Source organism: Chiloscyllium punctatum, chromosome 50 (assembly GCF_047496795.1).
Source record: "Chiloscyllium punctatum isolate Juve2018m chromosome 50, sChiPun1.3, whole genome shotgun sequence".
NCBI classification, from domain to species: domain Eukaryota; kingdom Metazoa; phylum Chordata; class Chondrichthyes; order Orectolobiformes; family Hemiscylliidae; genus Chiloscyllium; species Chiloscyllium punctatum.
Window position 1 is genome coordinate 29,076,906 of NC_092788.1, and position 27,802 is coordinate 29,104,707.

A 27,802-nucleotide genomic window follows, 5' to 3' on the forward strand; every position below is an offset into this window, starting at 1 on the left:
GGGGGGTGATGGGGGTAAAGGGGACATTAGGGATATGGGGGGGTGATGGGGGGTAAATGGGTAAAGGGGACATTAGGGATATGAGGGGGTGATGTGGGGTAAAGGGGACATTAGGGATATGAGGGGGTGATGGGGGTAAAGGGGACATTAGGGATATGGGGGGGTGATGGGGGGTAAATGGGTAAAGGGGACATTAGGGATATGGGGGGGTGATGGGGGTAAATGGGTAAAGGGGACATTAGGGATATGGGGGGGTGATGGGGGTAAAGGGGACATTAGGGATATGAGGGGGTGATGGGGGTAAATGGGTAAAGGGGACATTAGGGATATGGGGGGGTGATGGGGGTAAATGGGTAAAGGGGACATTAGGGATATGGGGGGGTGATGGGGGTAAAGGGGACATTAGGGATATGAGGGGGGTGATGGCGGTAAAGGGGACATTAGGGATATGGGGGGGTGATGGGTGTAAATGGGTAAAGGGGACATTAGGGATATGGGGGGGGGGTGATGGGGGTAAAGGGGACATTAGGGATATGACGGGGTGATGGGGGTAAATGGGTAAAGGGGACATTAGGGATATGGGGGGGTGATGGGGTAAATGGGTAAGGGGGACATTAGGGATATGGGGGGGTGATGGGGGGTAAAGGGGACATTAGGGATATGGGGGGGTGATGGGGGTAAAGGGGACATTAGGGATATGGGGGGGTGATGGGGGGTAAAGGGGACATTAGGGATATGAGGGGGTGATGGGGTAAATGGGTAAAGGGGACATTAGGGATGTGGGGGGGTGATGGGGGGTAAAGGGGATATTTGGGATATGGGGGGGTGATGGGGGGTAAATCGGTAAAGGGGACATTAGGGATATGAGGGGGTGATGGGGGTAAATGGGTAAAGGGGACATTAGGGATATGGGGGGGTGATGGGGGTAAAGGGGACATTAGGGATATGAGGGGGTGATGGGGTAAATGGGTAAAGGGGACATTAGGGATATGGGGGGGTGATGGGGGTAAATGGGTAAAGGGGGACATTAGGGATATGAGGGGGTGATGGGGGTAAATGGGTAAAGGGGCCATTAGGGATATGGGGGGGGTGATGGGGGTAAATGGGTAAAGGGGACATTAGGGATATGGGGGGGTGATGGGGGGTAAAGGGGACATTAGGGATATGGGGGGGTGATGGTGGTAAATGGGTAAAGGGGACATTAGGGATATGAGGGGGTGATGGGGGTAAATGGGTAAAGGGGACATTAGGGATATGGGGGGGTGATGGGGGTAAATGGGTAAAGGGGACATTAGGGATATGGGGGGGTGATGGGGGTAAAGGGGACATTAGGGATATGGGGGGGTGATGGGGGTAAAGGGGACATTAGGGATATGGGGGGGTGATGGGGGTAAATGGGTAAATGGGACATTAGGGATATGAGGGGGTGATGGGGGTAAATGGGTAAAGGGGACATTAGGGATATGAGGGGGTGATCGGGGTAAAGGGGACATTAGGGATATGAGGGGGGTGATGGGGGTAAATGGGTAAAGGGGACATTAGGGATATGGGGGGTGATGGGGGTAAATGGGTAAAGGGGACATTAGGGATATGGGGGGGTGATGGGGGTAAAGGGGACATTAGGGATATGGGGGGGTGATGGGGGTAAAGGGGACATTAGGGATATGGGGGGTGATGGGGGTAAATGGGTAAATGGGACATTAGGGATATGAGGGGGTGATGGGGGTAAATGGGTAAAGGGGACATTAGGGATATGGGGGGGTGATTGGGGTAAAGGGGACATTAGGGATATGAGGGGGGTGATGGGGGGTAAAGGGGACATTAGGGATATGGGGGGGTGATGGGGTAAAGGGGACATTAGGGATATGGGGGGGTGATGGGGTAAATGGGTAAAGGGGACATTAGGGATATGGGGGGGTGATGGGGGTAAAGGGGACATTAGGGATATGGGGGGTGATGGGGGTAAATGGGTAAAGGGGACATTAGGGATATGAGGGGGTGATGGGGTAAATGGGTAAAGGGGACATTAGGGATATGAGGGGGTGATGGGGGTAAATGGGTAAAGGGGACATTAGGGATATGGGGGGGTGATGGGGGTAAAGGGGACATTAGGGATATGAGGGGGTGATGGGGGTAAAGGGGACATTAGGGATATGAGGGGGTGATGGGGGTAAATGGGTAAAGGGGACATTAGGGATATGAGGGGGTGATGGGGGTAAAGGGGACATTAGGGATATGGGGGGGTGATGGGGGTAAAGGGGACATTAGGGATATGAGGGGGTGATGGGGGTAAAGGGGACATTAGGGATATGGGGGGGTGATGGGGGTAAAGGGGACATTAGGGATATGAGGGGGTGATGGGGTAAATGGGTAAAGGGGACATTAGGGATATGGGGGGTGATGGGGGTAAATGGGTAAAGGGGACATTAGGGATATGGGGGGATGATGGGGGTAAATGGGTACAGGGGACATTAGGGATATGAGGGGGTGATGGGGGTAAATGGGTCAAGGGGACATTAGGGATATGAGGGGGTGATGGGGGTAAATGGGTAAAGGGGACATTAGGGATATGAGGGGGTGATGGGGGTAAATGGGTAAAGGGGACATTAGGGATATGAGGGGGTGATGGGGGTAAATGGGTAAAGGGGACATTAGGGATATGAGGGGGTGATGGGGGTAAATGGGTAAAGGGGACATTAGGGATATGGGGGGGTGATGGGGGTAAAGGGGACATTAGGGATATGAGGGGGTGATGGGGGTAAAGGGGACATTAGGGATATGGGGGGTGATGGGGGGTAAAGGGGACATTAGGGATATGGGGGGGTGATGGGGGGTAAAGGGGACATTAGGGATATGGGGGGGTGATGGGGGTAAAGGGGACATTAGGGATATGGGGGGGTGATGGGGGGTAAAGGGGACATTAGGGATATGAGGGGGTGATGGGGGTAAATGGGTAAAGGGGACATTAGGGATATGAGGGGGTGATGGGGGTAAATGGGTAAAGGGGACATTAGGGATATGGGGGGGTGATGGGGGTAAATGGGTAAAGGGGACATTAGGGATATGAGGGGGTGATGGGGGTAAAGGGGACATTAGGGATATGGGGGGGTGATGGGGGTAAAGGGGACATTAGGGATATGGGGGGGTGATGGGGGGTAAAGGGGACATTAGGGATATGAGGGGGTGATGGGGGTAAATGGGTAAAGGGGACATTAGGGATATGAGGGGGTGATGGGGGTAAATGGGTAAAGGGGACATTAGGGATATGGGGGGGTGATGGGGGTAAATGGGTAAAGGGGACATTAGGGATATGAGGGGGTGATGGGGGTAAAGGGGACATTAGGGATATGGGGGGGGTGATGGGGGTAAATGGGTAAAGGGGACATTAGGGATATGGGGGGGTGATGGGGGGTAAATGGGTAAATGGGACATTAGGGATATGAGGGGGTGATGGGGGTAAATGGGTAAATGGGACATTAGGGATATGAGGGGGTGATGGGGGTAAATGGGTAAAGGGGACATTAGGGATATGGGGGGTGATGGGGGTAAAGGGGACATTAGGGATATGGGGGGTGATGGGGGTAAATGGGTAAATGGGACATTAGGGATATGACGGGGTGATGGGGGTAAAGGGGACATTAGGGATATGGGGGGGTGATGGGGGGTAAAGGGGACATTAGGGATATGAGGGGGTGATGGGGGTAAAGGGGACATTAGGGATATGGGGGGGTGATGGGGGTAAATGGGTAAAGGGGACATTAGGGATATGGGGGGTGATGGGGGTAAATGGGTAAAGGGGACATTAGGGATATGGGGGGGTGATGGGGGTAAATGGGTAAAGGGGACATTAGGGATATGGGGGGGTGATGGGGGTAAATGGGTAAAGGGGACATTAGGGATATGAGGGGGTGATGGGGGTAAAGGGGACATTAGGGATATGGGGGGGTGATGGGGTAACGGGGACATTAGGGATATGGGGGGGTGATGGGGGGTAAAGGGGACCTTTGGGATATGAGGGGGTGATGGGGGGTAAAGGGGACCTTTGGGATATGAGGGGGGTGATGGGGGTAAAGGGGACATTAGGGATATGGGGGGGTGATGGGGGTAAAGGGGACATTAGGGATATGAGGGGGTGATGGGGGTAAATGGGTAAAGGGGACATTAGGGATATGAGGGGGGTGATGTGGGTAAAGGGGACATTAGGGATATGAGGGGGTGATGGGGGTAAAGGGGACATTAGGGATATGAGGGGGTGATGGGGGTAAATGGGTAAAGGGGACATTAGGGATATGAGGGGGGTGATGTGGGTAAAGGGGACATTAGGGATATGAGGGGGTGATGGGGGTAAATGGGTAAAGGGGACATTAGGGATATGAGGGGGTGATGGGGGTAAAGGGGACATTAGGGATATGGGGGGGTGATGGGGTAAAGGGGACATTAGGGATATGGGGGGGTGATGGGGGTAAATGGGTAAAGGGGACATTAGGGATATGGGGGGGGTGATGGGGGTAAATGGGGAAAGGGGACATTAGGGATATGGGGGGGTGATGGGGGGTAAATGGGTAAAGGGGACATTAGGGATATGAGGGAGTGATGGGGGTAAATGGGTAAAGGGGACATTAGGGATATGAGGGGGTGATGGGGGTAAAGGGGACATTCGGGATATGGGGGGGTGATGGGGGGTAAAGGGGACATTAGGGATATGAGGGGGTGATGGGGGTAAATGGGTAAAGGGGACATTAGGGATATGAGGGGGTGATGGGGTAAATGGGTAAAGGGGACATTAGGGATATGAGGGGGTGATGGGGGTAAATGGGTAAAGGGGACATTAGGGATATGGGGGGGTGATGGGGGTAAATGGGTAAAGGGGACATTAGGGATATGAGGGGGTGATGGGGTAAATGGGTAAAGGGGACATTAGGGATATGAGGGGGTGATGGGGTAAATGGGTAAAGGGGACATTAGGGATATGGGGGGGTGATGGGGTAAAGGGGACATTAGGGATATGGGGGTAAATGGGTAAAGGGGACATTAGGGATATGGGGGTAAATGGGTAAAGGGGACATTAGGGATATGGGGGGGTGATGGCGGTAAATGGGTAAAGGGGACATTAGGGATATGAGGGGGGTGATGGGGGTAAAGGGGACATTAGGGATATGGGGGGGTGATGGGGTAAATGGGTAAAGGGGACATTAGGGATATGAGGGGGTGATGGGGGTAAAGGGGACATTAGGGATATGGGGGGGTGATGGGGTAAATGGGTAAAGGGGACATTAGGGATATGGGGGGGTGATGGGGGTAAAGGGGACATTAGGGATATGAGGGGGTGATGGGGGTAAAGGGGACATTAGGGATATGGGGGGGTGATGGGGGTAAATGGGTAAAGGGGACATTAGGGATATGGGGGGGTGATGGGGGTAAATGGGTAAAGGGGCATTAGGGATATGGGGGGGTGATGGGGGTAAATGGGTAAAGGGGACATTAGGGATATGGGGGGGTGATGGGGGTAAATGGGTAAAGGGGACATTAGGGATATGAGGGGGGTGATGGGGGTAAAGGGGACATTAGGGATATGAGGGGGTGATGGGGGTAAAGGGGACATTAGGGATATGGGGGGGTGATGGGGGTAAATGGGTAAAGGGGACATTAGGGATATGAGGGGGTGATGGGGGTAAATGGGTAAAGGGGACATTAGGGATATGGGGGGGTGATGGGGGTAAAGGGGACATTAGGGATATGGGGGGGTGATGGGGGTAAAGGGGACATTAGGGATATGGGGGGGTGATGGGGGTAAAGGGGTAAAGGGGACATTAGGGATATGGGGGGGTGATGGGGGTAAAGGGGACATTAGGGATATGGGGGGGTGATGGGGGTAAAGGGGTAAAGGGGACATTAGGGATATGGGGGGGTGATGGGGGTAAATGGGTAAAGGGGACATTAGGGATATGGGGGGGTGATGGGGGTAAATGGGTAAAGGGGACATTAGGGATATGGGGGGGTGATGGGGGTAAATGGGACATTAGGGATATGGGGGGGTGATGGGGGTATAGGGGACATTAGGGATATGGGGGGGTGATGGGGTAAAGGAGACATTAGGGATATGGGGGGGTAATGGGGGTAAAGGGGACATTAGGGATATGAGGGGGTGATGGGGGTAAAGGGGACATTAGGGATATGAGGGGGTGATGGGGGTAAAGGGGACATTAGGGATATGAGGGGGTGATGGGGGTAAATGGGTAAAGGGGACATTAGGGATATGAGGGGGTGATGGGGGTAAAGGGGACATTAGGGATATGAGGGGGTGATGGGGGTAAAGGTGACATTAGGGATATGGGGGGGTGATGGGGGTAAAGGGGGACATTAGGGATTTGGGGGGGTGATGGGGTAAAGGGGACATTAGGGATATGAGGGGATGATGGGAGTAAATGGGTAAAGGGGACATTAGGGATATGGGGGGGGTGATGGGGGTAAAGGGGACATTAGGGATATGGGGGGGTGATGGGGGTAAAGGGGGACATTAGGGATATGGGGGGGTGATGGGGGTAAAGGGGACATTAGGGATATGGGGGGGTGATGGGGGTAAAGGGGACATTCGGGATATGGGGGGGTGATGGGGTAAATGGGTAAAGGGGACATTAGGGATATGGGGGGGTGATGGGGGGGTAAAGGGGACATTAGGGATATGGGGGGGTGATGGGGGTAAATGGGTAAAGGGGACATTAGGGATATGAGGGGGTGATGGGGGTAAAGGGGACATTAGGGATATGGGGGGGTGATGGGGGTAAAGGGGACATTAGGGATATGGGGGGGTGATGGGGGGTAAATGGGTAAAGGGGACATTAGGGATATGAGGGGGTGATGGGGGTAAAGGGGACATTAGGGATATGGGGGGGTGATGGGGGTAAAGGGGACATTAGGGATATGGGGGGGTGATGGGGGGTAAATGGGTAAAGGGGACATTAGGGATATGAGGGGGTGATGTGGGGTAAAGGGGACATTAGGGATATGAGGGGGTGATGGGGGTAAAGGGGACATTAGGGATATGGGGGGGTGATGGGGGGTAAATGGGTAAAGTGGACATTAGGGATATGAGGGGGTGATGGGGTAAAGGGGACATTAGGGATATGGGGGGGTGATGGGGGTAAATGGGTAAAGGGGACATTAGGGATATGGGGGGGGTGATGGGGGTAAAGGGGACATTAGGGATATGAGGGGGTGATGGGGGTAAATGGGTAAAGGGGACATTAGGGATATGAGGGGGTGATGGGGGTAAATGGGTAAAGGGGACCTTTGGGATATAAGGGGGTGATGGGGGTAAATGGGTAAAGGGGACCTTTGGGATATAAGGGGGTGATGGGGGTAAATGGGTAAAGGGGACCTTTGGGATATAAGGGGGTGATGGGGGTAAATGGGTAAAGGGGACATTAGGGATATGGGGGGGTGATGGGGGGTAAATGGGTAAAGGGGACATTAGGGATATGGGGGGGTGATGGGGTAAAGGGGACATTAGGGATATGGGGGGGTGATGGGGGTAAATGGGTAAAGGGGACATTAGGGATATGGGGGGGTGATGGGGGTAAAGGGGACATTAGGGATATGAGGGGGTGATGGGGGTAAATGGGTAAAGGGGACATTAGGGATATGAGGGGTGATGGGGGTAAATGGGTAAAGGGGACATTAGGGATATGAGGGGGTGATGGGGGTAAATGGGTAAAGGGGACATTAGGGATATGGGGGGGTGATGGGGGTAAAGGGGACATTAGGGATATGAGGGGTGATGGGGGTAAATGGGTAAAGGGGACATTAGGGATATGAGGGGGTGATGGGGGTAAATGGGTAAAGGGGACATTAGGGATATGGGGGGGTGATGGGGGTAAAGGGGACATTAGGGATATGGGGGGGTGATGGGGGTAAAGGGGACATTAGGGATATGGGGGGGTGATGGGGTAAAGGGGACATTAGGGATATGAGGGGGTGATGGGGGTAAAGGGGACATTAGGGATATGAGGGGGTGATGGGGGTAAATGGGTAAAGGGAACATTAGGGATATGAGGGGGTGATGGGGGTAAATGGGTAAAGGGGACCTTTGGGATATAAGGGGGTGATGGGGGTAAATGGGTAAAGGGGACCTTTGGGATATAAGGGGGTGATGGGGGTAAATGGGTAATGGCAGACACAGGACAGGCTTACACAGAGAAGGGGAAGGCAAACAAATCCAAGATGGCGGCTGTGGAGCAGACACGTGGGATGGCAGGGTTTAATGATCTTTCTGGCAGGGGAATGAGGGGTTTGATTGGGTGCCACTTACTTCAATGGTGCTGTCGAGCGATCCCACACTGTTTCGGCGTCCCCGTTTCCCTGGGCCAGACACACGCAACACCAAGCGTTAGACACAGTGCCAAGGCTGGGTCACCCCTTTGAGCCTCTGGCTGAGTCCCACCGTCTCTCACTCCCCAATCCCACCACCACCCGCATCCCAAATACCCCGACAGCTCCACACGTCAGGCACAGGACCCAGTCAGAATCGGGATCAGCGGGATACAGAGGCTCAGTAATTCAGGGTGGGGGATATGGAAGGGAAAGGAGAGTGTCAGGGTTGGAGTGAGAAGGGAGGACAGAGAGAGAGACAGAGAGGGAAGGTCGAGAGAGAGAGAGAGAGAGAGAGAGAGAGAGACGGAGAGAGAGAACAGACGGAGGGAGAAACAGGGAGACAGACAGAGACTGAGCAAGAGACAGAGAGAGAGGCAGAGGGAGAACCAGTGAGACACAAAGACAGAGAGTGGGAAGAGAGACAGAGATGAAGAGGCAGAGAAACAGGGAGAGAGAAGAGAGCGGGATAGACTGAGAGAGGCAGAGTGAGAGACAGAAAGAGGCAGAGTGATTGAGACAGAGTCACAGAGCTGTCGAACACTGAAAGAGACCCTTCGGTACAACTTCTCCATGTTGACCAGCTATCCGAAATAAATCCAACCCAAATCCTTTTGCCATTATTTGGCCCATTTCCCTCCAAACCCTTCCAATGTTGTATATGGTCCAGCCTCCTCCACTTCCTCTGGTAATTCATGTCATACACACTGATCCTTCACCGGAGTCGGGGGGGGGAAGATCCCATTGGATTCTGGATTCGCCACCCTGTCAGACTGTCTCCCCAATCTCATCTCATTCTCTCCCTGGACATGATTATCTCTGAACAATCATGGGAGTGATTCCTGGGAGTTTCCCTGGGAGTGTTTGATGGGGGGACAGTGTAGAGGGAGCTTTACTCTGTATCTTAACCCCGTGCTGTCCCTGGGAGTGTTTGATGGGGACAGTGTAGAGGGAGCTTTACTCTGTATCTAACCCCGTGCTGTCCCTGTCCCTGGGAGTGTTTGATAGGGGACAGTGTAGAGGGAGCTTTACTCTGTATCTAACCCCGTGCTGTCCCTGGGAGTGTTTGATGGGGACAGTGTAGAGGGAGCTTTACTCTGTATCTAACCCCGTGCTGTCCCTGTCCCGGGGAGTGTTTGATGGGGACAGTGTAGAGGGAGCTTTACTCTGTATCTAACCCCGTGCTGTCCCTGTCCCGGGGAGTGTTTGACGGGGACAGTGTAGAGGGAGCTTTACTCTGTATCTAACCCCGTGCTGTCCCTGTCCCTGGGAGTGTTTGATAGGGGACAGTGTAGAGGGAGCTTTACTCTGTATCTAATCCCGTGCTGTTCCTGTCCTGGGAGTGTTTGATGGGGACAGTGTAGAGGGACCTTTACTCTGTATCTAACCCCGTGCTGTCCCTGTCCCGGGGAGTGTTTGATAGGGGACAGTGTAGAGGGAGCTTTACTCTGTATCTAACCCCGTGCTGTCCCTATCCTGGGAGTGTTTGATGGGGGACAGTGTAGAGGGAGCTTTACTCTGTATCTAACCCCGTGCTGTCCCTGTCCCGGGGAGTGTTTGATAGGGGACAGTGTAGAGGTAGCTTTACTCTGTATCTAACCCCGTGCTGTCCCTGTCCCGGGGAGTGTTTGATGGGGGACAGTGTAGAGGGAGCTTTACTCTGTATCTTAACCCCGTGCTGTCCCTGTCCCTGGGAGTGTGTGATGGAGGGACAGTGTAGAGGGAGCTTTACTCTGTATCTTAACCCCGTGCTGTCCCTGTCCCTGCACTGGGATAAAATCACGGGAAGCGATTACATTGCTAGTGACTGACCTCCTACCCCTGAGTGAGCAGCAGAACCCAAAGCTGACAGAGATCAGGAAGAAACAGGCAGGTGACAGATCCAGGTGATAAGCCGTTCAGGCCCAGCACTGAGGGGGAGAGGGGGAGCTTTGTCACCATCAAGGTGCGGGAGTCTGAGGAGCACCCGAGTGGATAACCCGAGTGGTTTGTTTCATTGTGGCATCCCCCCCCGTCACCCCACAGCGTGCTCCGATCGCTGTCCCTACCATACCACTTACCTGCATCTGAGAGGTCCCGCAGTGAGCTACTCAGAGCACTTCGTTTCAGTCCTTCACCCATAGCATAGGTATCGTCCAGGCTGGTGAGAGTGCCATTCACAGCATCTTTCTTCAGGCTGGCACTCTGTAACATGGTGGCACGGATTACACCCTTCTGCTTCTCCAGCTCGGCTGACAGAGGACAAACAAGGAGCAAAAACAATTAAAGAGGCGTTCCACGTGAGTATATTTAACCCCCTCGGTCTGATTCCAGTCTGTAACCCCCTCGGTCTGATTCCAGTCTGTAACCCTCTCGGTCTGATTCCAGTCTGTAACCCCCTCGGTCTGATTCCAGTCTGTAACCCCCTCGGTCTGATTCCAGTCTGTAACCCCCACGGTCTGATTCCAGTCTGTAACCCTCTCGGTCTGATCCCAGTCTGTAACCCCCTCGGTCTGATTCCAGTCTCTAACCCCCTCGGTCTGATTCCAGTCTGTAACTCCCTCAGTCTGATTCCAGTCTCTAACCCCCTCGGTCTGATTCCAGTCTCTAACCCCCTCGGTCTGATTCCAGTCTCTAACCCCCTCGGTCTGATTCCAGTCTCTAACCCCCTCGGTCTGATTCCAGTCTCTAACCCCCACGGTCTGATTCCACTCTGTAACCCTCTCGGTCTGATTCCACTCTGTAACCCCCTCGGTCTGATTCCACTCTGTAACCCCCTCGGTCTGATTCCAGTCTGTAACCCCCTCGGTCTGATTCCAGTCTGTAACCCCCTCGGTCTGATTCCAGTCTGTAACCCCCTCGGTCTGATTCCAGTCTCTAACCCCCTCGGTCTGATTCCAGTCTCTAACCCCCTCGGTCTGATTCCAGTCTGTAACCCCCTCGGTCTGATTCCAGTCTGTAACCCCCTCGGTCTGATTCCAGTCTGTAACCCCCTCGGTCTGATTCCAGTCTGTAACCCCCTCGGTCTGATTCCAGTCTCTAACCCCCTCGGTCTGATTCCAGTCTCTAACCCCCTCGGTCTGATTCCAGTCTCTAACCCCCACGGTCTGATTCCACTCTGTAACCCTCTCGGTCTGATTCCACTCTGTAACCCCCTCGGTCTGATTCCACTCTGTAACCCCCTCGGTCTGATTCCAGTCTGTAACCCCCTCGGTCTGATTCCACTCTGTAACTCCCTCGGTCTGATTCCAGTCTGTAACTCTCTCGGTCTGATTCCAGTCTGTAACTCCCTCGGTCTGATTCCAGTCTCTAACCCCCTCGGTCTGATTCCAGTCTGTAACCCCCTCGGTCTGATTCCAGTCTGTAACTCCCTCGGTCTGATTCCAGTCTGTAACTCCCTCGGTCTGATTCCAGTCTGTAACCCCCTCGGTCTGATTCCACTCTGTAACCCCCTCGGTCTGATTCCAGTCTGTAACCCCCTCGGTCTGATTCCAGTCTCTAACCCCCTCGGTCTGATTCCAGTCTGTAACTCCCTCGGTCTGATTCCAGTCTGTAACTCCCTCGGTCTGATTCCAGTCTCTAACCCCCTCGGTCTGATTCCAGTCTGTAACCCCCTCGGTCTGATTCCAGTCTGTAACCCTCTCGGTCTGATTCCAGTCTGTAACCCCCTCGGTCTGATTCCAGTCTCTAACCCCCTCGGTCTGATTCCAGTCTGTAACCCCCTCGGTCTGATTCCACTCTGTAACCCCCTCGGTCTGATTCCACTCTGTAACCCACTCGGTCTGATTCCAGTCTGTAACCCCCTCGGTCTGATTCCAGTCTCTAACCCCCTCGGTCTGATTCCAGTCTGTAACCCCCTCGGTCTGATTCCAGTCTGTAACCCTCTCGGTCTGATTCCACTCTGTAACTCCCTCGGTCTGATTCCACTCTCTAACCCCCTCGGTCTGATTCCAGTCTGTAACCCCCTCGGTCTGATTCCACTCTGTAACCCCCTCGGTCTGATTCCACTCTGTAACCCCCTCGGTCTGATTCCAGTCTGTAACCCCCTCGGTCTGATTCCAGTCTGTAACTCCCTCGGTCTGATTCCAGTCTGTAACCCCCTCGGTCTGATTCCAGTCTGTAACTCCCTCGGTCTGATTCCACTCTGTAACTCCCTCGGTCTGATTCCAGTCAGTAACTCCCTCGGTCTGATTCCAGTCTCTAACCCCCTCGGTCTGATTCCAGTCTCTAACCCCCTCGGTCTGATTCCAGTCTCTAACCCCCTCGGTCTGATTCCAGTCTGTAACCCCCACGGTCTGATTCCACTCTGTAACTCCCTCGGTCTGATTCCAGTCAGTAACTCCCTCGGTCTGATTCCACTCTGTAACTCCCTCGGTCTGATTCCAGTCTCTAACCCCCTCGGTCTGATTCCAGTCTCTAACCCCCTCGGTCTGTTTCCAGTCTCTAACTCCCTCGGTCTGATTCCAGTCTGTAACCCCCCTCGGTCTGATTCCAGTCTCTAACCCCCTCGGTCTGATTCCAGTCTGTAACCCCCTCGGTCTGATTCCACTCTCTAACCCCCTCGGTCTGATTCCAGTCTGTAACCCCCTCGGTCTGATTCCAGTCTGTAACCCCCTCGGTCTGATTCCAGTCTGTAACCCCCACGGTCTGATTCCAGTCTCTAACCCCCTCAGTCTGATTCCAGTCTGTAACTCCCTCGTTCTGATTCCAGTCTGTAACCCCCTCGGTCTGATTCCAGTCTCTAACCCCCTCGGTCTGATTCCAGTCTGTAACTCCCTCGGTCTGATTCCAGTCTCTAACCCCCTCGGTCTGATTCCAGTCTGTAACTCCCTCGGTCTGATTCCACTCTCTAACCCCCTCGGTCTGATTCCAGTCTCTAACCCCCTCGGTCTGATTCCAGTCTGTAACCCCCTCGGTCTGATTCCAGTCTGTAACCCCCACGGTCTGATTCCAGTCTCTAACCCCCTCAGTCTGATTCCAGTCTGTAACTCCCTCGTTCTGATTCCAGTCTGTAACCCCCTCGGTCTGATTCCAGTCTGTAACTCCCTCGGTCTGATTCCACTCTCTAACCCCCTCGGTCTGATTCCAGTCTCTAACCCCCTCGGTCTGATTCCACTCTCTAACCCCCTCAGTCTGATTCCAGTCTGTAACTCCCTCGTTCTGATTCCAGTCTGTAACTCCCTCGTTCTGATTCCAGTCTGTAACCCCCTCGGTCTGATTCCACTCTGTAACCCTCTCGGTCTGATTCCAGTCTGTAACCCCCTCGGTCTGATTCCACTCTCTAACCCCCTCGGTCTGATTCCAGTCTCTAACCCCCTCGGTCTGATTCCAGTCTGTAACCCCCTCGGTCTGATTCCAGTCTGTAACCCCCACGGTCTGATTCCAGTCTCTAACCCCCTCAGTCTGATTCCAGTCTGTAACTCCCTCGTTCTGATTCCACTCTGTAACCCCCACGGTCTGATTCCAGTCTCTAACCCCCTCGGTCTGATTCCAGTCTGTAACCCCCTCGGTCTGATTCCACTCTGTAACCCCCTCGGTCTGATTCCAGTCTCTAACCCCCTCGGTCTGATTCCAGTCTGTAACCCCCTCGGTCTGATTCCAGTCTGTAACTCCCTCGGTCTGATTCCAGTCTGTAACCCCCACGGTCTGATTCCACTCTGTAACCCTCTCGGTCTGATTCCAGTCTGTAACCCCCTCGGTCTGATTCCAGTCTCTAACCCCCTCGGTCTGATTCCAGTCTGTAACCCCCTCGGTCTGATTCCAGTCTCTAACCCCCACGGTCTGATTCCAGTCTGTAACCCCCTCGGTCTGATTCCAGTCTCTAACCCCCTCGGTCTGATTCCAGTCTGTAACCCCCTCGGTCTGATTCCAGTCTGTAACCCCCTCGGTCTGATTCCAGTCTGTAACCCCCTCGGTCTGATTCCAGTCTGTAACTCCCTCGGTCTGATTCCAGTCTCTAACCCCCTCGGTCTGATTCCAGTCTGTAACCCCCTCGGTCTGATTCCAGTCTGTAACCCTCTCGGTCTGATTCCAGTCTGTAACCCCCTCGGTCTGATTCCAGTCTGTAACTCCCTCGGTCTGATTCCAGTCTGTAACCCTCTCGGTCTGATTCCAGTCTCTAACCCCCTCGGTCTGATTCCAGTCTCTAACCCCCTCGGTCTGATTCCAGTCTGTAACCCCCTCGGTCTGATTCCACTCTGTAACCCCCTCGGTCTGATTCCAGTCTCTAACCCCCTCGGTCTGATTCCAGTCTGTAACCCCCACGGTCTGATTCCAGTCTCTAACCCCCTCGGTCTGATTCCAGTCTCTAACCCCCTCGGTCTGATTCCAGTCTGTAACCCCCCTCGGTCTGATTCCAGTCTGTAACTCCCTCGGTCTGATTCCAGTCTGTAACCCCCTCGGTCTGATTCCAGTCTGTAACCCTCTCGGTCTGATTCCAGTCTGTAACCCCCTCGGTCTGATTCCAGTCTGTAACCCCCTCGGTCTGATTCCAGTCTGTAACCCTCTCGGTCTGATTCCAGTCTGTAACTCCCTCGGTCTGATTCCAGTCTGTAACCCTCTCGGTCTGATTCCAGTCTCTAACCCCCTCGGTCTGATTCCAGTCTGTAACCCCCTCGGTCTGATTCCAGTCTGTAACTCCCTCGGTCTGATTCCAGTCTGTAACTCCCTCGGTCTGATTCCAGTCTGTAACTCCCTCGGTCTGATTCCAGTCTGTAACCCCCTCGGTCTGATTCCAGTCTGTAACCCCCTCGGTCTGATTCCACTCTGTAACCCCCTCGGTCTGATTCCAGTCTGTAACCCCCTCGGTCTGATTCCAGTCTGTAACTCCCTCGGTCTGATTCCAGTCTCTAACCCCCTCGGTCTGATTCCAGTCTGTAACCCCCTCGGTCTGATTCCAGTCTGTAACCCCCTCGGTCTGATTCCAGTCTGTAACCCCCTCGGTCTGATTCCAGTCTGTAACCCCCTCGGTCTGATTCCAGTCTGTAACTCCCTCGGTCTGATTCCAGTCTGTAACCCCCACGGTCTGATTCCAGTCTGTAACCCCCTCGGTCTGATTCCAGTCTCTAACCCCCTCGGTCTGATTCCAGTCAGTAACTCCCTCGGTCTGATTCCAGTCTGTAACTCCCTCGGTCTGATTCCAGTCTGTAACCCCCTCGGTCTGATTCCAGTCTGTAACTCCCTCGGTCTGATTCCAGTCTGTAACCCCCTCGGTCTGATTCCACTCTGTAACCCCCTCGGTCTGATTCCAGTCTGTAACCCCCTCGGTCTGATTCCAGTCTGTAACCCCCTCGGTCTGATTCCAGTCTGTAACCCCCTCGGTCTGATTCCAGTCTGTAACCCACTCGGTCTGATTCCACTCTGTAACCCCCTCGGTCTGATTCCAGTCTCTAACCCCCTCGGTCTGATTCCACTCTGTAACCCTCTCGGTCTGATTCCAGTCTGTAACCCCCTCGGTCTGATTCCAGTCTCTAACCCCCTCGGTCTGATTCCAGTCTGTAACCCCCTCGGTCTGATTCCAGTCTGTAACCCCCTCGGTCTGATTCCAGTCTGTAACCCCCTCGGTCTGATTCCAGTCTCTAACCCCCTCGGTCTGATTCCAGTCTCTAACCCCCTCGGTCTGATTCCAGTCTGTAACCCCCTCGGTCTGATTCCACTCTCTAACCCCCTCGGTCTGATTCCAGTCTGTAACCCCCTCGGTCTGATTCCAGTCTCTAACTCCCTCGGTCTGATTCCAGTCTGTAACCCCCTCGGTCTGATTCCAGTCTGTAACTCCCTCGGTCTGATTCCAGTCTCTAACCCCCTCGGTCTGATTCCAGTCTGTAACTCCCTCGGTCTGATTCCACTCTGTAACCCCCTCGGTCTGATTCCAGTCTCTAACCCCCTCGGTCTGATTCCAGTCTCTAACCCCCTCGGTCTGATTCCAGTCTGTAACCCTCTCGGTCTGATTCCACTCTGTAACCCCCTCGGTCTGATTCCAGTCTGTAACTCCCTCGGTCTGATTCCAGTCTGTAACCCCCTCGGTCTGATTCCAGTCTGTAACCCCCTCGGTCTGATTCCAGTCTCTAACCCCCTCGGTCTGATTCCAGTCTCTAACCCCCTCGGTCTGATTCCAGTCTCTAACCCCCTCGGTCTGATTCCAGTCTGTAACCCCCTCGGTCTGATTCCAGTCTGTAACTCCCTCGGTCTGATTCCACTCTGTAACCCCCACGGTCTGATTCCACTCTCTAACCCCCTCGGTCTGATTCCAGTCTCTAACCCCCTCGGTCTGATTCCAGTCTGTAACCCCCACGGTCTGATTCCAGTCTGTAACCCCCTCGGTCTGATTCCAGTCTGTAACCCCCTCGGTCTGATTCCAGTCTGTAACCCCCTCGGTCTGATTCCAGTCTGTAACTCCCTCGTTCTGATTCCAGTCTCTAACCCCCTCGGTCTGATTCCAGTCAGTAATCCCCTCGGTCTGATTCCAGTCTCTAACCCCCTCGGTCTGATTCCAGTCTGTAACCCCCTCGGTCTGATTCCAGTCTCTAACCCCCTCGGTCTGATTCCAGTCTGTAACTCCCTCGGTCTGATCCCAGTCTGTAACCCCCTCGATTAGATTCCAGTCTGTAACTCCCTCCCGGGTATCTGTTATTCTGTATATACCCCACCCCCAACCCCTTGATTAGATTCCAGTCTGTAACTCCCTCCCGGGGTATCTGTTATTCTGTATATAAAACCACCCCGAACCCCTCGATTAGATTCCAGTCTGTAACTCCCTCCCGGGTATCTGTTATTCTGTATATAAACCCCACCCCGAACCCCTCGATTAGATTCCAGTCTGTAACTCCCTCCCGGGATATCTGTTATTCTGTATATAAACCACCCTGAACCCCTCAATTAGATTCCAGTCTGTAACTCCCTCCCAGGGTATCTGTTATTCTGTATATAAACCCCACCCCGAACCCCTCGATTAGATTCCAGTCTGTAACTCCCTCCCGGGTATCTGTTATTTTGTATATAAACTTCATCCTGAACCCTTCGATTAGATTCCAGTCTGTAACTCCCTCCCGGGATATCTGTTATTCTGTATATAAACCACCCTGAACCCCTCGATTAGATTCCAGTCTGTAACTCCCTCCTGGGGTACCTGTTATTCTGTATATAAACCACCCCGAACCCCTCGATTAGATTCCAGTCTGTAACTCCCTCCCCGGGGTATGTGTTATTCTGTATATAAACCACCCCCAACCCCTCGATTAGATTCCAGTCTGTAACTCCCTCCCGGGGTATCTGTTATTCTGTATATAAACCACCCCGAACCCCTTGATTAGATTCCAGTCTGTAACTCCCTCCCGGGGTATCTGTTATTCTGTATATAAACCCCACCCCGAACCCTCGATTAGATTCCAGTCTGTAACTCCCTCCCGGGGTATCTGTTATTCTGCATATAAACCACCCTGAACCCCTCGATTAGATTCCAGTCTGTAACTCCCTCCCGGGGTATCTGTTATTCTGCATATAAACCACCCTGAACCCCTCGATTAGATTCCAGTCTGTAACTCCCACCCGGGTATCTGTTATTCTGTATATAAACCACCCCGAACACCTCGATTAGATTCCAGTCTGTAACTCCCTCCCGGGGTATCTGTTATTCTGTATATAAACCACCCCGAACCCCTCGATTAGATTCCAGTCTGTAACTCCCTCCCGGGGTATCTGTTATTCTGTATATAAACCACCCCGAACACCTCGATTAGATTCCAGTCTGTAACTCCCTCCCGGGGTATCTGTTATTCTGTATATAAACCATCCTGAACCCCTCGATTAGATTCCAGTCTGTAACTCCCTCCCGGGGTATCTGTTATTCTGTATATAAACCATCCTGAACCCCTCGATTAGATTCCAGTCTGTAACTCCCTCCCGGGGTATCTGTTATTCTGTATATAAACCATCCTGAACCCCTCGATTAGATTCCAGTCTGTAACTCCCTCCCGGGGTATCTGTTATTCTGTATATAAACCATCCTGAACCCCTCGATTAGATTCCAGTCTGTAACTCCCTCCCGGGGTATCTGTTATTCTGTATATAAACCACCCTGAACCCCTCGATTAGATTCCAGTCTGTAACTCCCTCCCAGGGTATCTGTTATTCTGTATATAAACCACCCTCAACCCCTCGATTAGATTCCAGTCTGTAACTCCCTCCCGGGGTATCTGTTATTCTGTATATAAACCACCCTGAACCCCTCGATTAGATTCCAGTCTGTAACTCCCTCCGGGGTATCTGTTATTCTGTATATAAACCACCCTCAACCCCTCGATTAGATTCCAGTCTGTAACTCCCTCCCGGGATATGTGTTAGTCTATACATAAACCACCCCGAAACCCTTGATTAGATTCCAGTCTGTAACTCCCTCCGGGGTATCTGTTATTCTGTATATAAACCACCCCGAACCCCTCGATTAGATTCCAGTCTGTAACTCCCACCCGGGGTATCTGTCCTTTCCAAGTCACTGTCTTCACTCCTATGAATCTTTCAGCTGACAATGCAGGACCCACAGGGCGATGAATGCAAGCACTGGTGATTGCATCAATGGTGTCCAACCCAGTGAGGTCCGTTGTGGAGAGATTGCTTCATTTCCCGAGAGATAGAGGAGAGGAGCAGATAGCTGATGCTGCATCTGTCTCAGTTACCGACCTCACCCCCAGGTCGCCGATTGTCTCGAGCTGTGATCGGGGAAGGAGGTGAGGCTTTTTGCAGAGAGTGAGTGGGGCGAAGATTCAGAGCAATGGGTCAGGGATCTTGACAGTTTGGGCAAATTGGAGAAGATGAGAGTGTTCTCCTCAGAGAGGGGAAGATCAAGAGGGACAGTCAATCGAGGAGACTCAGGGAGGGAGCAGAGAGGGAGAGAGAGAAACCATTCCCCGTTGGGGGAAGGATTGTGAGTCAGAGGGGACACAGATTGAGGCCGGTAGGGCAACACGGGGAGAAATGTTCTCATGCAGCGAGGGGTCAGGATCTGGAACCCGCCTCCCGAGAGCCCAGGGGTGGGGTCAGGAGCAGGTTGTAGCATGGCTTTAAAGGGACAGTCAGATCATTCCAGGAGTCTACAGCAGAGATAAAGGCCATTCAGCCCATCTAACCCGTGTTATGATGAAGGGGGAAGGCAGCAGACAGGCCCTGAGCAAGTCACAGGATGGGTGAGCTGGTACTAGTACGATGGGTTGAAGGGCCTTCTCCTGCTACTATCGCCAACCTTTGGTGTTTTGGGAGTTAATGCAGGCCGCTTGGCTGCAGTGTCAGCCCATCAATCACACTGAGGGCACTCACTCTGCCAAACCATTTTGTGAACAGCAGGGGGCAGGAGGGAGTGTCGTCTGACGGGATTCAGGAAACCCGATGACTTAGTGGGGAAACGTACTGGCCGTCCAGACTCCAGAGATAACCGGACACTGGGGTCCATTCATTCCTCCAAATTATTCCACCCTCCAAACCCAAAACAACCTCACCCCTGTCTGCCCCCAACAAACATGGCCACCACACTGCCCTCCCTGAACAAACATGGCCACCACACCGCCCTCCTGAACAAACATGGCCACCACACCGCCCTCCTGAACAAACATGGCCACCACACCGCCCTCCTGAACAAACATGGCCACCACACCGCCCTCCTGAACAAACATGGCCACCATACCGCCCTCCTGAACAAACATGGCCACCACACCGCCCTCCTGAACAAACATGGCCACCACACCGCCCTCCTGAACAAACATGGCCACCACACCGCCCTCCTGGACAAACATGGCCACCACACCGCCCTCCTGAACAAACATGGCCACCACACCGCCCTCCTGGACAAACATGGCCACCACACCGCCCTCCTGGACAAACATGGCCACCACACCGCCCTCCCTGAACAAACATGGCCACCACACCGCCCTCCTGAACAAACATGGCCACCACACCGCCCTCCTGGACAAACATGGCCACCACACCGCCCTCTTGAACAAACATGGCCACCACACCGCCCTCCTGAACAAACATGGCCACCACACCGCCCTCCCTGAACAAACATGGCCACCACACCGCCCTCCTGAACAAACATGGCCACCACACCGCCCTCCTGGACAAACATGGCCACCACACCGCCCTCCCTGAACAAACATGGCCACCACACCGCCCTCCTGAACAAACATGGCCACCACACCGCCCTCCTGAACAAACATGGCCACCACACCGCCCTCCTGAACAAACATGGCCACCACACCGCCCTCCTGAACAAACATGACCACCACACCGCCCTCCTGGACAAACATGGCCACCATACTGCCCTCCTGAACAAACATGGCCACCACACCGCCCTCCTGAACAAACATGGCCACCACACCGCCCCCCTGAACAAACATGGCCACCACACCGCCCTCCCTGAACAAACATGGCCACCACACCGCCCTCCTGAACAAACATGGCCACCACACCGCCCTCCTGAACAAACATGGCCACCACACTGCCCTCCTGAACAAACATGGCCACCACACCGCCCTCCTGAACAAACATGGCCACCACACCGCCCTCCTGAACAAACATGGCCACCACACCGCCCTCCTGAACAAACATGGCCACCACACTGCCCTCTTGAACAAACATGGCCACCACACCGCCCTCCTGAACAAACATGGCCACCACACCGCCCTCCTGAACAAACATGGCCACCACACCGCCCTCCTGAACAAACATGGCCACCACACCGCCCTCCTGAACAAACATGGCTGTCTTCCCAATACTTACATTCAACCCGATATTTCTCCATCTCCTGCACCTCAGCAACAGACTCGCGTAAATCGCTGGCGAATCTGGTCCGATCCTGCACACTGGGCGCGTTGAAGATGATGAGGATCTTCTTTTCTGCACTGGGGATCGAGGAGGCCAACTTGATGCCATGGGGGTAATCTAGGGTCAGAGGTGAGAGCAGGGGAGAGGTGGAGTTGAGCATAAGGGACTTTACAGCGAGAATGATTACCAGTGGGGGAGGGGGGGGGTGCTATTTAACTCACCCGCTGACCCCTCCGATCAACATCCTGGGGGTTACCATTGACCAGGAACTGAACTGGGACCCAGCCCCAGATCAATACAGGGGGCTACAGGAGCAGGTCAGAGGCTGGGAATCCTGCAGCGAGTTACTCCCCTCCTGACTCTCCCCCCATCGGGTCAGAGGCTGGGAATCCTGCAGCGAGTAACTCCCCTCCTGACTCTCCCCCCAAAGCCCTGTCCCCCCATCGGGTCAGAGGCTGGGAATCCTGCAGCGAGTAACTCCCCTCCTGACTCTCCCCCCATCGGGTCAGAGGCTGGGAATCCTGCAGTGAGTAACTCCCCTCCTGACTCTCCCACCATCGGGTCAGAGGCTGGGAATCCTGCAGCGAGTAACTCCCCTCCTGACTCTCCCCCCATCGGGTCAGAGGCTGGGAATCCTGCTGCAAGTAACTCCCCTCCTGACTCTCCCCCCATCGGGTCAGAGGCTGGGAATCCTGCAGTGAGTAACTCCCCTCCTGACTCTCCCACCATCGGGTCAGAGGCTGGGAATCCTGCAGCGAGTAACTCCCCTCCTGACTCTCCCCCCATTGGGTCAGAGACTGGGAATCCTGCAGTGAGTAACTCCCCTCCTGACTCTCCCCCCATTGGGTCAGAGGCTGGGAATCCTGCAGCGAGTAACTCCCCTCCTGACTCTCCCCCCATTGGGTCAGAGACTGGGAATCCTGCAGTGAGTAACTCCCCTCCTGACTCTCCCCCCAAAGCCCTGTCCCACCATCGGGTCAGAGGCTGGGAATCCTGCAGCGAGTAACTCCCCTCCTGACTCTCCCCCCATCGGGTCAGAGGCTGGGAATCCTGCAGCGAGTAACTCCCCTCCTGACTCTCCCCCCATCGGGTCAGAGGCTGGGAATCCTGCAGCGAGTAACTCCCCTCCTGACTCTCCCCCCAAAGCCCTGTCCCACCATCGACAAGGCACAAGTCAGGAGGGTGAGGGAATACTCCCCACTTGCCCTGGACGGGGGCAGCTCCAACAACACTCGAGAAGCTCAACACAGTCCAGGGACAGAGCAACCCCACCCCCCCACACTCGATCGACACACTGACCCTCACCTTCAACACTCACTCCCTCCACCCCCCCACACTCGATCGACACACTGACCCCCCACCTTCAACACTCACTCCCTCCACCCCCCCCACACTCGATCGACACACTGACCCTCACCTCCAACACTCACTCCCTCCACCCCCCCCACACTCGATCGACACACTGACCCCCACCTTCAACACTCACTCCCTCCACCCCCCCCACACTCGATCGACACACTGACCCCCCACCTTCAACACTCACTCCATCCACCCCCCCCACACTCGATCGACACACTGACCCTCACCTTCAACACTCACTCCCTCCACCCCCCCACACTCGATCGACACACTGACCCCCCACCTTCAACACTCACTCCCTCCACCCCCCCCACACTCGATCGACACACTGACCCTCACCTCCAACACTCACTCCCTCCACCCCCCCCACACTCGATCGACACACTGACCCCCACCTTCAACACTCACTCCCTCCACCCCCCCCACACTCGATCGACACACTGACCCCCCACCTTCAACACTCACTCCCTCCACCCCCCCCACACTCGATCGACACACTGACCCTCACCTTCAACACTCACTCCCTCCACCCCCCCCTCACTCAATCGACACACTGACCCCCACCTTCAACACTCACTCCCTCCACCCCCCCCACACTCGATGGTCACACTGACCCCCACCTTCAACACTCACTCCCTCCACCCCCCCCCACACTCGATCGACACACTGACCCCCACCTCCAACACTCACTCCCTCCACCCCCCCCACACTCGATCGACACACTGACCCCCACCTCCAACACTCACTCCCTCCACCCCCCCCACACTCGATCGACACACTGACCCCCACCTTCAACACTCACTCCCTCCACCCCCCCCACACTCGATCGACACACTGACCCCCCACCTCCAACACTCACTCCCTCCACCCCCCCCATACTCGATCGACACACTGACCCCCACCTCCAACACTCACTCCCTCCACCCCCCCCACACTCGATCGACACACTGACCCCCCACCTTCAACACTCACTCCCTCCACCCCCCCCACACTCGATCGACACACTGACCCCCACCTTCAACACTCACTCCCTCCACCCCCCCCACACTCGATCGACACACTGACCCTCACCTTCAACACTCACTCCCTCCACCCCCCCCACACTCGATCGACACACTGACCCCCACCTTCAACACTCACTCCCTCCACCCCCCCCACACTCGATCGACACACTGACCCCCACCTTCAACACTCACTCCCTCCACCCCCCCCACACTCGATCGACACACTGACCCCCCCTCCAACACTCACTCCCTCCACCCCCCCCACACTCGATGGTCACACTGACCCCCACCTTCAACACTCACTCCCTCCACCCCCCCCCACACTCGATCGACACACTGACCCCCCACCTTCAACACTCACTCCCTCCACCCCCCCCCACACTCGATCGACACACTGACCCCCACCTTCAACACTCACTCCCTCCACCCCCCCCACACTCGATCGACACACTGACCCCCCACCTTCAACACTCACTCCCTCCACCCCCCCCACACTCGACCGTCACACTGACCCCCACCTTCAACACTCACTCCCTCCACCCCCCCCACACTCGATCGACACACTGACCCCCACCTTCAACACTCACTCCCTCCACCCCCCCACACTCGATCGACACACTGACCCCCACCTTCAACACTCACTCCCTCCACCCCCCCACACTCGATCGACACACTGACCCCCACCTTCAACACTCACTCCCTCCACCCCCCCACACTCGATCGACACACTGACCCCCCACCTTCAACACTCACTCCCTCCACCCCCCCACACTCGATCGACACACTGACCCTCACCTTCAACACTCACTCCCTCCACCCCCCCCCACACTCGATGGTCACACTGACCCCCACCTTCAACACTCACTCCCTCCACCCCCCCCACACTCGATCGACACACTGACCCCCACCTTCAACACTCACTCCCTCCACCCCCCCACACTCGATCGACACACTGACCCCCACCTTCAACACTCACTCCCTCCACCCCCCCCACACTCGATCGACACACTGACCCCCCACCTTCAACACTCACTCCCTCCACCCCCCCCACACTCGATCGACACACTGACCCTCACCTTCAACACTCACTCCCTCCACCCCCCCCCACACTCGATGGTCACACTGACCCCCACCTTCAACACTCACTCCCTCCACCCCCCCCACACTCGATCGACACACTGACCCCCACCTTCAACACTCACTCCCTCCACCCCCCCCACACTCGATCGACACACTGACCCCCACCTTCAACACTCACTCCCTCCACCCCCCCCACACTCGATCGACACACTGACCCTCACCTTCAACACTCACTCCCTCCACCCCCCCCACACTCGATCGACACACTGACCCCCACCTTCAACACTCACTCCCTCCACCCCCCCCACACTCGATCGACACACTGACCCCCACCTTCAACACTCACTCCCTCCACCCCCCCCACACTCGATCGACACACTGACCCCCACCTTCAACACTCACTCCCTCCACCCCCCCCACACTCGATCGACACACTGACCCCCCACCTTCAACACTCACTCCCTCCACCCCCCCCACACTCGATCGACACACTGACCCCCACCTTCAACACTCACTCCCTCCACCCCCCCCACACTGACCCCCACCTTCAACACTCACTCCCTCCACCCCCCCCACACTCGATCGACACACTGACCCCCACCTTCAACACTCACTCCCTCCACCCCCCCCACACTCGATCGACACACTGACCCCCACCTTCAACACTCACTCCCTCCACCCCCCCACACTCGATCGACACACTGACCCCCACCTTCAACACTCACTCCCTCCACCCCCCCCACACTCGATCGACACACTGACCCCCCACCTACAACACTCACTCCACCCCCCCCCACACTCGATCGACACACTGACCCCCCACCTTCAACACTCACTCCCTCCACCCCCCCCACACTCGATCGACACACTGACCCCCACCTTCAACACTCACTCCCTCCACCCCCCCCACACTCGATCGACACACTAACCCCCACCTTCAACACTCACTCCCTCCACCCCCCCACACTCGATCGACACACTGACCCCCACCTTCAACACTCACTCCCTCCACCCCCCCCACACTCGATCGACACACTGACCCCCCACCTACAACACTCACTCCACCCCCCCCACACTCGATCGACACACTGACCCCCACCTTCAACACTCACTCCCTCCACCCCCCCACACTCGATCGACACACTGACCCCCACCTTCAACACTCACTCCCTCCAATTCCCCCCACACTCGATGGTCACACTGACCCCCACCTTCAACACTCACTCCCTCCACCCCCCCCACACTCGATCGACACACTGACCCCCACCTTCAACACTCACTCCCTCCACCCCCCCCCACACTCGATCGACACACTGACCCCCACCTTCAACACTCACTCCCTCCCTCCACCCCCCCACACTCGATCGACACACTGACCCCCACCTTCAACACTCACTCCCTCCACCCCCCCCACACTCGATCGACACACTGACCCCCACCTTCAACACTCACTCCCTCCACCCCCCCACACTCGATCGACACACTGACCCCCACCTTCAACACTCACTCCCTCCACCCCCCCCACACTCGATCGACACACTGACCCCCACCTTCAACACTCACTCCCTCCACCCCCCCCACACTCGATCGACACACTGACCCCCACCTTCAACACTCACTCCCTCCACCCCCCCCCACACTCGATCGATACACTGACCCCCCACCTCAACACTCACTCCCTCCACCCCCCCCACACTCGATCGACACACTGACCCCCCACCTTCAACACTCACTCCCTCCACCCCCCCCACACTCGATCGACACACTGACCCCCACCTTCAACACTCACTCCCTCCACCCCCCCCACACTCGATCGACACACTGACCCCCACCTTCAACACTCACTCCCACCACCCCCCCACACTCGATCGACACACTGACCCCCACCTTCAACACTCACTCCCTCCACCCCCCCCACACTCGATCGACACACTGACCCCCCACCTTCAACACTCACTCCCTCCACCCCCCCCACACTCGATCGACACACTGACCCCCCACCTTCAACACTCACTCCCTCCACCCCCCCCACACTCGATCGACACACTGACCCCCCACCTTCAACACTCACTCCCTCCACCCCCCCCACACTCGATCGACACACTGACCCCCACCTTCAACACTCACTCCCTCCACCCCCCCACACTCGATCGACACACTGACCCCCCACCTTCAACACTCACTCCCTCCACCCCCCCCACACTCGATCGACACACTGACCCCCACCTTCAACACTCACTCCCTCCACCCCCCCCACACTCGATCGACACACTGACCCCCACCTTCAACACTCACTCCCTCCACCCCCCCCACACTCGATCGACACACTGACCCCCACCTTCAACACTCACCTCCCTCCACCCCCCCCACACTCGATCGGTCACACTGACCCCCACCTTCAACACTCACTCCCTCCACCCCCCCCACACTCGATCGACACACTGACCCCCCACCTTCAACACTCACTCCCTCCACCCCCCCACACTCGATCGACACACTGACCCCCACCTTCAACACTCACTCCCTCCACCCCCCCACACTCGATCGACACACTGACCCCCCACCTTCAACACTCACTCCCTCCACCCCCCCACACTCGATCGACACACTGACCCCCACCTTCAACACTCACTCCCTCCACCCCCCCCACACTCGATCGACACACTGACCCCCACCTTCAACACTCACTCCCTCCACCCCCCCCACACTCGATCGACACACTGACCCCCACCTTCAACACTCACTCCCTCCACCCCCCCCACACTCGATCGACACACTGACCCCCCACCTTCAACACTCACTCCCTCCACCCCCCCCACACTCGATCGACACACTGACCCCCCACCTTCAACACTCACTCCCTCCACCCCCCCCACACTCGATCGACACACTGACCCCCACCTTCAACACTCACTCCCTCCACCCCCCCCACACTCGATCGACACACTGACCCCCCACCTTCAACACTCACTCCCTCCCCCCCCCCACACTCGATCGACACACTGACCCCCCACCTTCAACACTCACTCCCTCCACCCCCCCACACTCGATCGACACACTGACCCCCACCTTCAACACTCACTCCCTCCACCCCCCCCACACTCGATCGACACACTGACCCCCACCTTCAACACTCACTCCCTCCACCCCCCCCACACTCGATCGACACACTGACCCCCACCTTCAACACTCACTCCCTCCAC

At 55.6% G+C, this 27,802-nt stretch overlaps 1 protein-coding gene across 1 annotated transcript in view; it reads right to left on the reverse strand.

Annotated features, from left to right (window-relative positions):
- Window positions 1-27,802, reverse strand: part of LOC140470015 (IQ motif and SEC7 domain-containing protein 1-like) — a 158,482-nt gene that overhangs the window by 31,537 nt on the left and 99,143 nt on the right. The window contains 3 exon segments of the mRNA XM_072566485.1: window positions 8,309-8,358; window positions 10,428-10,598; window positions 21,112-21,273. Coding sequence (XP_072422586.1) covers window positions 8,309-8,358; window positions 10,428-10,598; window positions 21,112-21,273 — 383 coding nt within the window.